This window comes from Gasterosteus aculeatus, chromosome 17, assembly GCF_964276395.1.
Source record: "Gasterosteus aculeatus chromosome 17, fGasAcu3.hap1.1, whole genome shotgun sequence".
NCBI classification, from domain to species: Eukaryota; Metazoa; Chordata; class Actinopteri; order Perciformes; family Gasterosteidae; genus Gasterosteus; species Gasterosteus aculeatus.
In genome coordinates, this window is record NC_135705.1 from 6,975,345 (window position 1) to 6,990,811 (window position 15,467).

At 43.9% G+C, this 15,467-nt stretch overlaps 2 protein-coding genes across 3 annotated transcripts in view; one reads left to right on the plus strand and one right to left on the minus strand.

The window, feature by feature from the left end:
• Positions 1-623: 623 nt before the first annotated feature.
• Positions 624-5,428, minus strand: tamm41 (TAM41 mitochondrial translocator assembly and maintenance homolog). Of its 2 annotated transcripts, none has more exons than XM_040204668.2 (8): positions 4,991-5,428; positions 4,422-4,604; positions 4,190-4,282; positions 3,769-3,919; positions 3,229-3,374; positions 2,351-2,516; positions 1,962-2,024; positions 624-1,685 (listed from the first exon to the last, which is right to left on the minus strand). In XM_040204668.2, exons 1-8 carry the CDS (start codon positions 5,126-5,128, stop codon positions 1,594-1,596), a joined length of 1,032 nt encoding a protein of 343 aa, XP_040060602.1. In that variant the 5' UTR covers positions 5,129-5,428; the 3' UTR covers positions 624-1,593. The 2 variants fall into 2 exon arrangements, with proteins under 2 accessions (XP_040060602.1, XP_040060603.1); XM_040204669.2 differs by having other exon boundaries at positions 4,422-4,601; positions 4,991-5,427.
• Positions 5,429-11,419: 5,991 nt separating this feature from the next.
• Positions 11,420-15,467, plus strand: part of LOC120834710 (synapsin-2) — a 47,035-nt gene continuing 42,987 nt past the window's right edge. The window contains exon 1 of the mRNA XM_040202904.2: positions 11,420-12,438. Within this exon, the coding sequence (XP_040058838.2) occupies positions 11,996-12,438 (443 nt within the window). The 5' untranslated portion in view covers positions 11,420-11,995. The remainder of the gene's footprint in view (positions 12,439-15,467) is intronic.

Sequence of the window (15,467 nt, forward strand, 5' to 3'; positions counted from 1 at the left end):
GCATTTGTAAACACCATATAAACATTTAAGATATATAATTAGTAATTACATACATGTAGCTATTAACAGTCATTTCTAAGGGATGTATGTATTAATTATGATTTGATTATATATATATGGATAGAGAGAGAGAGAGAGAGAGAGAGAGAGAGAGAGAGAGAGAGAGAGAGAGAGAGAGAGAGAGAGAGAGAGAGAGAGAGAGACGGCATAGATAACTTTTAACCCCAAAACTACATCTAAGCAACTAAGGACCTGGTGAAAGTTGTCCATTTCTAGAGACAAGAGCACATCCGTTGACAAGAACCAATTAACAGCCAAGAGGCCTCCTGCGTGATCTTCTCCTTCAGTTCCATCTTTTTAAATCAGCCTCCTGAGAGCTACCGCCTCCCTCGTCCTCTTTCACTGTCACTTCTGCTGGACCCCCTCCTCCCCCATCTCCATCTCCATCTCCCCTCCAGATGGGACCCAGTGAGCTCCAGGTTCTCGGCATGTCAAGTAGCTGAACTCAAGGACAATTTTCTAGTCATGAGCATCATTGGTTTTCTGTTTTATTGGTTACTTTGAATATATCTCGTCTCTGTGAGGGTTTACTGGGGTAAAGAAGAGAATGATAAACAATGAACTAAATCACAGAAATGTTCTTTTTTATTGTTGGATGGCAGGGAGATGGAATTTGAATTTAATGGGTTATCATAAAGAAATGCAATGGACTACTGGTGAAAGAGAAGTACAGTACAAGAACAAAACAAAAAAAGTACGATGAATCTACTTTTGAATTATTCGTGAAGTAACTGAAGTCAAGTGTGACTCATGATACAGTGGCAAAGTACAAGGAAGTAACTGGTCATTTCACTATTGGCTGCATTATAATGGACTAATGAAACACTCGTGACACCACTTACTACATCCAAAAGTATACCTGTTGACAGAACTTTGGGATAAGAGGGAAAATAAAACTCCAACTCATGTAACTGAATTATATTACAGTAAGTTACAAAGACCTCAGACTTTAAGTATTTATTTCTCTGTCAGACTGGTAAACAATGAGAAAATGTAATCATGAAATAATTGTGATTTTATCTTTTATTTCTTTAACAAAGGCGTAAGAGAAGAAATATTGGAGATCTTTGGAAGTCAAGAGAGGGATGAGAATTAAGTTTGTGTGTGTGTGTGTGTGTGTGTGTGTGTGTGTAACAAGCAAGACCATTCCAAAACTGTGAGTTTAATAAAGGGCTCTCTCTTCAAAAAGACAAAAATACTGCACAGCAAGATCCTCCTCTTAGCCGCTCGTCATCTGACAGTCCACATGGAAAATGCACACACATCATCAAAATATGGACAGCTAAGTATTTTCTTGTGGTGCTCGCTGCATGTTGTTCTCGTACGGATTCGGTGAATTTCCAATCAGTAGTACGGCAGTAAGGCAGTTGTACAAACCGTTCTACACCATGCAAACGCACAATTGCGTCTGCACAGTGGTCTCCTTCCTTAAAAGGTAGTGATGGAAACCAGTAGGTGAGTGTTTGAATCATCCTGCCACGGCTGGGAAGGGTAAAAAAACGGTGTGGCTGACAGTTTAGAGAGAAAGACGGGTCAGGACATCTGTGAGACAGACGGCTTCGTCCTCGAACCCTTCCACATCTTTATCAGCTTCTTGGAGCTGTACGAGACCGTCTTCCACAAGCCTGGGGAGCAGTTAACAGAATATGAACGCACTTCATGAGAACATCATTATACACTTCAGAGTCAGAATAAAACAGCCAATCAGCTTTATCGGCAGCTTTAATTTGAAGCAGTTTTTTCCTTCGCGTTCCAAATACTGCACATACAGTTTCTTCTTACAAATAGAGAAGATTAGAAACGATAAAAACAAGGACAACACAAAAAGCAAAACAGCTCTAAACGTTTAACAACTATACAATATAGACGCTCAAGAAAAAGAAGAAAAAAAGGGTGCCTACCAGCTGTAGCAATGCCTTTGATACTCTGTGTTATACTGGAGGATTTCACAATAGATGAAATACCTGAGGAGGAACAAAGACGTACATCTCACTTTGAGATATGGTTTTGTGATATGCTATTTGTGAATAGAGGCCATACAATTACTGAAAAAGACAAAATCAAATGTTTAGATCGATTTTGTCAATGAGTTGTGCTTTGTGTTAAACCGATGGGTCATTTTCGACAACATGTATGCTCGTATAATGTATTGTTAATATAATTGATTTGTTTGGAAGACCAACGTGCACTATTCCAGATCGCATGGACGGAATTTGAAATGAAACCTGACACGGACAACTCTTCCTGTCCTTCTATTCTACATAAATGAAATCCGCTCCGCAGTACGAACCTTGTTGAACGACAGCTCCACAGTCTGGATCCTGGGCGACTTGCAGCAGAATCTCCTCCACATCTCGGTTTTTCCCCGGAGGATCCACCAGCTTTGTGATTCTCTGCTGGAGGGTCCGAGGCAATGCCATCAGCTGATCGAACTGTCCCTCTGGGCTTTTGTCAACCTACAGGCACACAAAAGGGGAATAAATGAACAGAGATGCACACTGCAGTAAAATACTGACAAAAGGCCATTAGATAATAGATACTAAGATAGTAAAACTATGATATTCAGAAATAAATAATTGGTTTATATTCAATATAGTTTCATACACTGCAAAATTAAAAAAACACAATTTACAGACTTGCAATGACTAAGTTGAAAACGTCTTGTTGCTGTGTGACTTTTACTGGACTGCAAGGAGTGTCGTTCACACACATAGAAACACTCATAACTACTTAATATTATATGTACCACTGTTATTTTGGATGGATAACAGTGAGACGTGGTAAAGTAAAAAAAAGATGAGTCATTACACCAATGAACATAGAAGAGGCGGACATGTTCAAACCATTAAATGTACTGACACACCCGTTGAACTAGTTGATGGTGCAAGTAAAGCAGGTAACAGGGCAGAGCGCCAGATCAGTCACGCCCCCGCTCAGTGTTTACTACAAAGGCCGGGTAGCACACGGTGTACTAATCAGGCCAAACCCGTACTGGTGTTGGGTTTAAACATGTGTTTGCCCGTTCGGCTGAAAAGGCATGACACATGGAAAAAAAGTTTCAAAGCAATGCAAGCATTTCATGGCAGATTATAGCATCTGTTTTGTTTTTTTGTTTGTTATACGTCAGACACCGTCAGCAAGTGAGATAATACAAGTGCCATGTTATACCTCTAGTTTCCCTTGTAGAGATTTGTACACCACTTGAGGGCAGTCGCGGAGGATGTTGCTGTACAGAATCCGGAAGTGTTGAATGTTGTCCGTGACGATATTGGCCACCTTAGATTTATCTTCTCCGATCACCATTCTAAAATCCCCTGACGAGACACAGACAAAAAGATTTTACTTAAGTGGATTATATTTGCTTCACAGTCTTTTATCTTTGCTGAAGTAAGATGAGATAATATATGCTATTATATATCGTAAGAGTAAATACAGGTGTTGAAACAGCAGTAGGATATAAATAGGAGCATTAAAACATTTGTCGGTTTTAAGATTAATTTGTCTGCTTTAATTTCACTTCCTTATATCCGTAAAATAAAGCACATTAGCTATGAACCAACCGTCCAATTACTTGTATTCATAATCAAGACAATTTAGCTAGAACCATGCTACTGTACATTAGTAGGCAACGCTTTGGAACCACACTGTCACTGTCTCTGTGTATGTACAGTATGTACGTATGCGTGTTCAAGGGTGTGCGTTAGTTACCGGCATAAGAAAGACCAGCTATCTGCAGGAAGAGGTCTTCCTCACTGAAGCTCTCTGGCATCATGAGGAAGGAGGCCGTCACAGCACTCTTCAAGTTGGCCACCAGAGCGGCCCGGAGCTTTCCATTCTCATTCTGCAGCAGCATTTTTACCTGCGAGGGAACACACACACAAATCAATTTGTTAACTTAATAGTCTAAGTAAAACCTGAACATCTAAATGAATAGGTCGTCATTTTTAAGTCAAATATGCAACAATATGTCCTGTATGATTTAAATACAATTTTCTTAATTTTTTTAAATTGTTTTCATAAACAACATATCTTAAATAACTCCAAGTCAAAATCTGGGAGGCGTTTGATATGTTTGACAATGAAAAGTGTGTCTAATGATTAATCCAAAACAGATACTCATGATACTGACTGGTTTGTGAAGGCGTCCAGCTACATACATGGTCCTCCAGTGCAGCAGGTCATCTATGAGAGACTGTGTACTAATCACGCCATACTTGATTATCTGAGAAGAACAGGAGAAGGTTACGAAAGTACGTCAGCTGGTAATGACGAAAAACAAACACTTAACAAATAGAAATGCAAGAAACAAATACAGTGAGAGTAAATCAAGACTGAGGAGACTTAAGTGTAAATGTAGGTACCTTTCCATCCACAGGCACCAGCGTGTTGTAGTACACAGAGGCCCCATGGTCATTTTGTATGGAGCTGATCTTAGTGGGCCCCAGCAGCTTGAGGATGGAGTAGTGTTTGCGGTTCTGGAGCAGATTCATGGTGTGCCACGTCACTGGGTCATCCACAGCAAACACAAAGTCCAGCATGTTCTTCTTTAGTCAGTAAGGAAAACACAACAACATTAGAGTTTGTTTACCCATGTAAATATGACACAGCTACACGTTCTGTCATTCAATACTTCCTTTTTATCAATTTTCATTAGATTCGATCTGAGATGATGTCATCGATCGTGCTTACGTTCGGGTTAATTGTGATTCAGAATGAAAACACAAACGTCATGAAATGTGATATAACGTTAGCTACACTCTGAAAAGTTTGGTCTGGCGTAATGCATAACGGTGGAGCACGTTCTTATAAGGCAATGGAAATATTTCGATTATTTGATAGGACATTCTTGAGACAGATGCTAAAAATGTAACGTAACGTTACAGCGCAAGTCGGTCACGAGCAGAGTTTGTAAACTGGCAGGTTCACTTACCTCCATTTGACCTTGGTTGGTCCCGTGTTGTTTGAAAACACCAGATCCGTATGCAAAAGCTAAACTGAAGTCCTGAGGAAATTGGGATAAAATCCGTCTGTAAAGCACGCCAGTGTTGTGCAAAGTTGGAAGTGTCATTTTGAAATAAGTTAGCTATGATAGCTTTCCAGCAAAAACACAACCCGGTTTATGTGCGGAATAGCTGAATAAACAACATGTAAATCGACGTTTCCTGCACGTAGCGAATAAGATACATTTCAGAACAGGGGGACTCTACGCCTCTAAATACGAAAAATGCAAAAGAAATGCTCTAAAACTGAGTGTTTTTCCCGTTTGAATGCGTCCCCTAGGTCAGTTTGGGTCGCTGTGCAATAGACAGTCGACTGAAATGTGCGTCACGCTGTACGCTGGCCCCGGAGGTTCATGGGAAATGGAGTCTGAAATGGAAGGTAAGAAAACGCAGGCGTTAATTTAAACAGTCCATATAACAACTATTGTGTGGGGTATTTGGCTCGTAGTTTCGTCAATGGTTTCATACAGTCGTGAAATGTAAACTGGGCAGCTAATGACAGTATTTTCGTTATTTTTTAGACAATTTTAGCAGCTCTTAACTAAGCCAGCAGAGGGTGGTTTTCGACCAAGTTTGGCTCGCTCTCTAAGCTAAAGATGATGTGTGTTGTTGTGTTCTGTGAAAGGGGAATTTATAAAACAAAAATGTTTACCTCTGTATTTCATTCTAATATGCAATACCTGTTTTCCCCATATATTTCCACCTAATGCGTTAGTGCATTTATTTTTCTGCAGTTAATGATGTATTTGGAAGACGTTAGCATACGTTGAAGTTCCTTTGACAAAGCATAACTTTAGCAATTTAACGTTAGCTGCATCCAGAGTGCTGACCTGAAACATCTAAATGTCTTCTGGCAATATACTCGATGTAAACCAAGAATGGTAATTGCACTGGTTTAGTTTCATTAATCAGGACCAGGAATCCGGAATCAGGAAAAATGTATTGCCATAATATGTCAGACATACAAGGAATTTGACTTGGTGGTTGGTGCATAACAGCAATGGACGACAAGACAACAGTGCAATAGGAATAAAATAAAATACAATGCTATGGGTTAGTAATATAATGCTATGGGTTAGTTTACAAATAAAGGAATAAAAGTTAAAAATATTTAAAAATAAAGTGCACCAGAACAGAAAGTGACAAGTGAAAGTGACCTGTCGAATGTCAGAGTCAGTCAGCGGGTTCTGTTGATGAGCCCCACTGCCGACGGGAAGAAAAATGAGTTTATTCTCAAGTTTAATTTCCTGTGGTGTTTGGTTTCATTTTACATTGGAATGAGAACCATCCTAATATGATCATAATGACTGCTCCTGACACGATCCAGACTTTTTGGGATTGAACTTTTGGAGACAATACGTTTCTACTGAGGCAACCAATTACAGCAAATTAATTCTATTTAAGCTTCCTTGAAATGAAAACAAGTGCATGAAATGTATAATTCAACTTAACTGTGATATTCCTGTGAAAATACCGCAGCAGTCAAATCCAAAGTGCTTCGGAAGCAGCCGCCATTCTTTTTCTTGCTTCTGTCGTTTGTTTTATGGGCCCAAAACCCACACACATTTATTGGAATGAATTAATATTGTATTTAGGGTCATGACTATTAGCGATATGTCAGGAGCTCATTATGGGATTGTCAAGAGTTGGACTAATATTATCTAAATCTTAGTGATTTATGCAAACCGTCTTTGCAGCCAAATTAATATTGATACGGTAATAAACCTTAACCAACAAGCCCACCCATTCTATTAAAGTGCCTTAATTTAGGGAAAGTGAATCACCATTAGGAGTAATAAAACATATTCTATACATCATGGTGCCGTTGAAGTAATTATTGACCCTAGAGAGGTACTTTAGTCCATATTGCTCATATTGCTCATTCATATGAGATCCTCAATGAAAAACCTTTTGACATGACACAGAGAATATTTCTTCCATTGATGAACGATGCTTTAAGACAAGGGGAGTTGCAGATTTGTGTAAGAATTGGCTGCAGGTTCATCAGTACCAGAGATTGTAGTCAACAGTATGGGGAGGATAGAAGAAAAATCTGTTCATTTTAGGTGGGCAAGCGGCAAAGAAGAAGAATAACGCAACTTTTGGGTTGCAAGCAAGTAGACCGAAAAAATAAGCTTGTAAAAGTATAGAGTTTACCACGGTGATAATCCTCACACCTCAATCTTCTCTCACAGAGTTTGTGTGGGCCAGTGCGAAAATTAAAAGGGAAGTGACTGGAAGGAGAGAGAAGGTTGTCTTTGTAACTTTTTGTTTGGAACCAGAAAAACAAATATGAAATAATTTGGCCAATGTTTCTTGTGTACATGTACATAATCACCAGTCAGTTACTTAGTTCACTGGAATTTCAGCAAGATTGTTATAATAAAACAACATGAATAAGAATACAGATAATATTGAATAGTGCAAACCCACCGAGGCTATTTAAAGCTCACCTGATTGTAATTCTCCAGCTTGCATTTCCAGTCATGTACACAGATAGAAACACGCACACACTCATGCACTAAATAGGGGAATCTTTCCAGCTTTCGCGCGCCTGTTGCCATGGAGATTGCCATTGCTGCCCATGTCGAGTGATGGAACATCAAAAGAAAATGCTCCATTAACCACACGTACACACATACACACACGCACACACGCACACACACTCTTAGACACACTGTAGATGCAAACAGAAGCACCCACTTCCTCCACTGAAGGGTCACAGTGTCACCGAGCAGGGAGTCAATGGGCCAGTCATACAACATGGGAGTCAGAGCCAGAGCTAAAATGCACATTTGGTTGGTACCTCGTGCGATTATTAATAGTAAACTTCAGTGACGTTTGAAATAGCTTCAGTTGATCTGTAATGGCAAAACCGCTTAAATTATTGTGTAGATTATGTATGAAATAGTATTTAGGTAACCATTCTATTTTTGACTGTGAAAGAATTAAAGGGATGTTTTGGGTTGCCTCTCCCGAATCCCTTTCAGTGCTGAGTGCTTCTTTATCAGGAATTAGCCTAAACACCAAATATCAACAATAGGTATTGTGCATTCATACTATATTTTATGACAACATAGTCAGGTCACTGCCAGGTTTACAATGCATCCCGGTACATGGAAAAAAATATCAGTCTTTTCAGTGCTGCAAGAAACTCTGCAGAGTGCATTTTTCTATGTATGAGTGTGTGTGTGAAGTTTAGGTTTGTGGGTGTTTTCATTTCGTAATTCCAGCCATTCATCCACATACTCCACTCCACACGCACTGCTTAAGTTCATTCATCTTAGTTATCTTTTGAAACAGCTCAGCAGAATCTACATCATTCCTTAATGGAAGCTTTAAAGTCTAGTTTAGAGTCATGGCATCATTTGTAATGCAAGAGGTCCACTAAGGGTCTAGGACTGTTGACCTTGTTACAGGAATAGACTCATTTTATTTAATTATACAACCCGTTTGTGTCCTGGGTTGAGCTCCCTGTGGTTTGATTTAACTTGCTGGTGCATTTGAGATTACCCCCTACAAGGAAAACATTATTTATTCCATTAAGCATTTATTCTCTGCTATGCTTCAGCAGCCCCATAACATCGAGACATTCAAAAGCTATTCATCACTTGACAAACTTGATAAAGTTTGACCGAGCTAAAATTGAATAATACGTCTAAATAGTCAAATTTGCAATCATACGTGCGCCCTGCAGAGTTTGTAGCAAGAATTACACCATGTCATGAGCACCTAGCATCAATGCCAGATGCGCGCAGAGCGGGTTTTTTTCATGGATTATCTAAATTGAGCCAGTGTAGCCAAAGGAGGTTTGACCCCGGCAAACTCACCCACACACACTAAGATATCTGCAGTTAATCCTCTTAAAGCATAATTTAACCAGGTCCGTACTAACACACACACACAGACATACACAACAGTCAAAGTCTTGAAACGTGTAAATATCCGACCTTAGTCCTACCATACCTGCCCTGGTGTCCTAGGTTCACATTCATATTTGCATTACTGAATGAATACTGTAATGATTCCTTTCATCCCTTTGTGTGCGCATGCATGCATTCTGCACTTAAAAGTAATGCCACTTAAAACAGAGGGAAAGCTGATTGTGTTAATATGTCAGCATCTGTGTTTCTTTGCGTGCATGCCAGTTTGTTTGTGGATGCGCATGTGCATGTGTGTCTCAGTCAGTGCTTGTAGTTTGTGTGACCATGTGTGTTGACAAATTAGGGATGCTCCTGGCGTTGGATCTGCCGTTTGTGTGTTCTTATGTTTCCTCCGAAGCATATTGTTCTCTGCAGTGTGCTCTGCTTAATCCATCTAAAAATCAAATATAGTGTACTGTACTCAAATCTCACGTTTCACTGGGGACGAGGATAGAGAACAATCAAACTCCAGTTTCAATTGCTTACGTTAAACCTTGGAGCCTGTCATGCACGCTCCTGAAACACAGTATTGCCGTTTAGAAATGTGCAATGAAACATGTAGGCCAGGAAAAGCTTAGGATGTCGCTTCATTCTATTACACTGCCGCTCTGAGGCTCACTCGGCTCTTCTGGTTGAGTTAACACACACACACCCACCCTCCCGCCTCCCTCAAAGGACATGACTCATCGTGGCCATCAATGTGCATGCACCGACATGTTTCTTTGAAAGTGTTGCTTTCTGTGTGAAGTGGATTCTCCCTTTTCCCTTCATCAGCACGTTTAGTGTCCCGTCGTATGAGTTTAGGCCCCTGGAGGCCTCTGTCTTTAATAGAAGGCACACTCCGTATCTCTACGGCGGGTTAATGGCCCCTGAGGACGAGGGGCTAAGATCCGACAGCAATATTGTGCCGTAACGTTGACACGACTCACTCCTCGACTTGAGTCACTCCACAATGGTTGAGATACGGTCAGACGTGTGGAACAGATTACAGCTGAAAAGCAGCCCTTCAGTGGCGTAAAGGTCAAGGAATATATTTCCATCAATTGAGATGGTATTGGTAGACAGCTGTACGCTTCCACAGAGCTTGATGCTTGAAGCGGGATGAGCGGCAGAATCTGACAAATGGGTCGGAGAGTATTTTTAAATTAGCGAGCACTTTACATCAAGGAATAATTGTGCCGTTTAAGGCAAGATAGAGGAACGGTGGGTCTACATTTGCTGCCGTTTCTGTTCTTCCGTGTGTGGGATTTTCTTCCCGCTTGAAAAATCTCATCTCGCTTCTCTCTTCTTTGTCCCGTCATCTTCTGAATGTTTTTTTCTCTCTCTCTCTTTGAATTAAAGCTTAGAGCAGCAAACAGTGCCGGCTGAATCTGCTGCTGACATTTAAAAAGTGCTCTTCTAATGCCCTGAAACAGGGACTGCATATGGATTCCAGGCATGAGGAGATGTTTGTTTAGTATTAAAAAGGCAAAGAAAATCAGGAACAGATAGTGTGACGCGCTGTAAAGAATAAACTGTATCTATTCTCTAAATAAAAGGACTCAGATTGTATTTATGTCATCCTTTTTCTTTCTTGAAGGAAGTCGAGGTTGCCCAAAGCTGTGCTTTAATTGCATATGTACAATATTTTTGATAGAAACCTACCATTTGAGGGACCTTTTCATTTTGGCTGCTTTACATTGAGATGCCAAAGTGCCCTTAAGGGAAAAAACAGGGTCTCCTCACACTTGTCTCCCCTTTGGTCAGCATCACCATCACCTTCATGTGCCGCCCTCTCAGGCTGCAGAAGAGCACACGTTACTGAGGAGCAACGCGTTCCACGGGGGGGTTGAATCAGTCGATCGAAACCATTGTAGTGGAATGAATCTCTGTCATCTCCTTTCTCTGGTTTCCTGCTGTCCTCTACCTCCTCTTACGTTTGAATTACAAATCAATCTTCCTCTACGTTTTTCCAAATGCTTTTAGTGGCACCAAATGGGCATGATCACCTCCTCGCGGGAGGGTTTATTTATTTCTAAAAAAAAAATTCTCAGCAGCAGTGTTAGAAGTGTCACATACATGAGCCCACAATGGCGTGCAAAGGCATAGGTTGCGAAAGGGGGATGGAAGATGGATGGGTGGAGAAGGAGGTGGGGCTTGCGGTGCAGGGTGGATGGTTTTTCCATGTCTCAACCCCACCTTATGGGCGTTCGAAGGAAACCCCTTCCAGCTGCTGCACACGGCACGTGGCGCTACGAGGCTGCAGCACGACGCGCGCACGTAGCCCGTGATGTAGAAGGATGATGACGGGAGAGGAGAGGAGAGGGGAGGGAGCAGGGGGGGGGGGGAGACAGCCAGTGAGCGCGTCGAGTGAGTGAGCGAGAGGAGAGGAGCAGAGTGAAAGGGAATAAGCAGAGAGAGAGAGAGAGAGAGAGAGAGAGAGAGCGAGCAGCACCTCTCGGGCGCATTCGGCTCCCAGCAGCTCAGGAGGCAGGACGGCAGAGCCGAGCGGGGGGGAATAGACCACCTATACCTCACCGAAGGGGGGCGACACCACACCTCTCTCTCTCTCTCTCTCCCTCCATCGGACACACTCGCAGTCACACACAAACATTTGCGAGGAGGCGTGAGGCTCGGCGGCGGGGGGGGGCGGCGAGGGAGGAACGCCACGCACAAACGCACGCCGTTCCGCTGGCTTAAGCTGTGCTTTGGAGAGCCGAAGACCTGGACCAGAGCTGTTTCCATCGCTCCATCCATCCTCTCCTTCCTGCAGCTCAGAAGCAGCTCTCCTTCAGCCCTTATCACCCCCCCCCCCCCCCACTCCCCTCCACCTCCCTCCACCCCCTGCACACCCCCTTTTGATTATCCGGACCGATTGTGCTCCCTGCCGTTGGTCTGTCCTCAGATCAGCGCGTCTCTCTCTCTCTGTAACCGGCTGCGCTTTCACTTCAATCCAGCGGAGAGGCCGAGAGGCGTAACCCGGGAGAGAGCGACCACCCGAGCGGCTGAGAGACCGACCGCCCGACCGCCACCATGAACTTCCTCCGCCGCCGCCTCTCTGACAGCAGCTTCATGTCCAACCTGCCCAATGGCTACATGTCGGACCTCCAGAGGTCGGACCCACCTGCTCCTCCTCCCCCAGCCGCCACCTCCCCTTCCCAGCAGCACCCAGGCGCAGCGGCGGCGACGACGGGCTCAGCACTGTCCCCGACCCAAGCCCCGGCCGCGGCCCCGGCCCAGGCTCCCACCGGATCCCCCGCCACTCAGGAGCGGCGTGCGAGCCAGCAGGCCCAGCAGCCTCCGCAGGCCCAGTCCTCCTCCTCCGGTGGTTCCTCTGGCTTCTTCAGCTCCTTCAGCTCCATCACCAACGCCGTCAAACAGACGGCCGCCGGGCTCGTGGAGCAGTCGGTTCCCTCCCCCTCGCTCTCCAAGAAGTTCAAGATCCTGTTGGTCATCGATGAGCCCCAGCACGAGTGGTGAGTGTTCAATGAGTGTTGGCCAATTGGCTGATGGGAAGTTAGCTGGACGGTTGTATCAGCTGGCGCGGGGAGTTGTGATTTCTTTGGGACGCTCTTTGCACTTGGTGCGAGAAATATTTTGTGTTCTAGTCAGCCAGAAGGAATGAGGCTTCACTCTCTTACATTACTTTGGCCCCAACATCGATTGACACAAGCGATTGATTTCAATCCTGAATGACTTCTTACATCACCGTAAAACGTTTTCTCCTCATTGACTAAAGCTGCTCCCGAAATAGAAACCGCTCTATTAATCTCCGGCATTGAAGCTTTTCTCTTGCGTTTGGATCCAAACGCCGCACCAGGGCTGTCACATGCTTCCCTTTTTGTGTATTTGTGTGAAGTTTTATGACGCCGTGCGAATTCTACGGCCCGTGCTGGAGAGCTATGAGCAGGCGAGTCGTCGTGTAATGACATCGGCTAACAGGATATTATACTCAAGCTGTTAAATCATATATCAAGAACTGGTACCCGAGAGCATGTAGCTCCGCATGAAACACCTTGAACACCAGTGAAATGTCAGCCCTCGCCTGTGTGACTACCTCCCTGCTTTCACATTCTCAGACTGTGAAGGATTTCTGTGTGGATGTTGATGATGGATTTCACAGCCGCTTATTGCTGTCATCATCTCGGTGCCTTATTGGATGTGATGGAGCAGCGACACTTTTCATCTTTTGCTATTTCATTGGGCGTCCTCCATGTGGTCATGAGTGTGTTTTCTGTATTTAAATAAAAAAACAAAACATAAGTTGGACCTCGTCAAGGGGCTTTTAAGCCAACGGGGACCTGAAGTCCTGAAGTGGCTTACTATAATTGAGAGTTCGGACATTAAGGAGTTGAAAAATTAGTGAACTCAATCTGCTGCTGAAGACTGTGTCACACGGCCAAAAGCTCCAGAACAAGCAAATATGAGTTGGGATGCATTATGCACCGCCATGTTTAGAGAGACACGCGGAGCCGCGGTTTCACCACTACGAACCTTCTGAATGTCGCTGGCAGCTCCACATGATGGTAATCCTGCGTCTTCTCGCTGCTAGTGTTTTGGTGGATCATGATTGGCCGGCTGCAACTTTCCCGGTGATGCGATGTCTGAATCTGAATCCTTGCAGCTTACTTTCAGAAATCAGGCGCAATGGCTTTACCGAGTGAACTCCTGCTCCTACAAAGTACATGTCAGAATCATATATCTGGATTTGATAAAGTATTTTCAGTTGAATTGGAAACGCAGGGAGAGCAGGTTCTACTGCACATAGACAGAGTTTATTCCTTCACAGTTAGCTGCCTTTTTCAGCCAAATAGTTGTCCCTTTAAAATCCAGCCTGTTTTCGCTAAAACCGCGTATGGCCTGAAACTAAGGACCTCCGTTGGCAACCTGGTGGACTCCCATGAGGTACTGATGTTTTCCAAAGGAGAGCTAATTACTACTTACTGCTATTCTGCTAAACGTTATAGATTTTTCACCCACGATTAGTCTGCACCACTGTAAACTTCACAAGAAAGAGCAACTGCTCGCCACAGCTTCATAATGGACCAAAAATCATTCGTGCCCCCCCTCAACGTGCGGGGTCAACACGGCCTGCTCGGAGGATTGAACTCAATTTGGCTTGGATCCCAAACTCATCCCGAAGGCTGTGCCGTCCGCGTACAAAGTGAGTGATTCGCGTGGTCACGAGATTGTTTGCGATACAGATTTGGACCAATTAGCACAGTTGATGATTGCATTGGTATTAATACAATGATACCAAAACTAAGCTCACAAGCAAAGAAACATGTGCAATTAGAATGAATAATTTCCACCCGTCACTTCCAAATGTATGATGGTAATGAGACGCAGAGGGATGAGGCGGCTTCCTGCGGGACCTCTCAGGGGAACATGAGCACAGAGGGGAGGACTAAGGGAGACGGAAGTTCCCCCCATCTGACGTGCATGTCACCCTGTTTGTCTCGCCCTGTGTTTTTTTTTTTTTTATCCGCCTCGTCGCTCTTCGCTCCGCGCCCCCGCACCTCACCCACTCCCCCTTTCCGCTTCTTACCATGACAGTCTCTCTGTGCGCGGCCCCCGGAGGAAGTGCTCCGGGTTCCTGGTGTGATGAAGTGATGAGAGGCGACGTGGTGATTCAGCAGTTTCTGCCCAAAGGCCACATCTGCTCTCTTTCCTTTGGTCTCTATATCTCTCTGCATCTCTCTCGCTGCCTCTCTTTGCTCTCCCTTTGTCCATCCCTCTCTGTTTATCTGTTGAGTATGCACTCTGCAGTCTGTGCATCAGTACCAGTGAGGGCATGTGCCACCTATATTACGTAAGTACTGAGGACATTATTTTGGGCTCTTGACTTTGACGTGACTCATGGCGGATTTGTTGCTCTGGATGCCGGTTGATGCACAGACGAGCAGCCACTGATGGTGAATGTCACCCGATCACCCCCAAAGTTAACTGGTTGGTATTTGGGAGCGCACCGATTGGCCAATGAGTAAAAACTTTCAGTGTGTGTGTGGGGGGGGATCCACAGCGAGAAGAATGAGCATGGAAACCGCAAAAAAGTATGAATATGACTTTAATTTAGAGCTGCATTATGTTTGTGCCGACCCTTGTAGGCAAGCATGCGCATCATTTTAATTTTCTCCATCAGAGACAGAGACAGGACACACAGTGAGAGCAGGTGGGGAGGCGGAGCCGTGTATAACTCAACATCTCTCTCTCTCTCTCACACACACACACACACAAGTACCTGCATGCTCGGTTTCTGTTTTCAGTCATATAATTATACACATTGGGAACACTCAAATTTCAATCAGACTTTTTTGTTGATAAGCTTTTGTCAACGTTTCTGCTCGCCAAGTTTACTAATGAAACTGCAGTTTTGATGGCAGGAACTCTCTGCGGCGTCGTGGTTGTCAGCTGCAGGTCCACATGCACAGACGCAGAGAACTGACCTTATTACAGCTTGTGGCAATGTCGTGTTGGCTTTATGAGGTCCTCCCGGTTAATGCCT

Excerpts from the sequence above, each read along its gene's own strand:
- tamm41 (XM_040204668.2), bottom strand. The coding sequence starts at position 5,128 with ATGACACTTCCAACTTTGCACAACACTGGCGTGCTTTACAGACGGATT. Across the intron at positions 3,375-3,768 it reads AGCTGGTCTTTCTTATGCCG|GGGATTTTAGAATGGTGATC; the intron begins GTAACTAACGCA and ends GTGTCTCGTCAG. Across the intron at positions 2,517-3,228 it reads CTCTACAAGGGAAACTAGAG|GTTGACAAAAGCCCAGAGGG; the intron begins GTATAACATGGC and ends GTGTGCCTGTAG.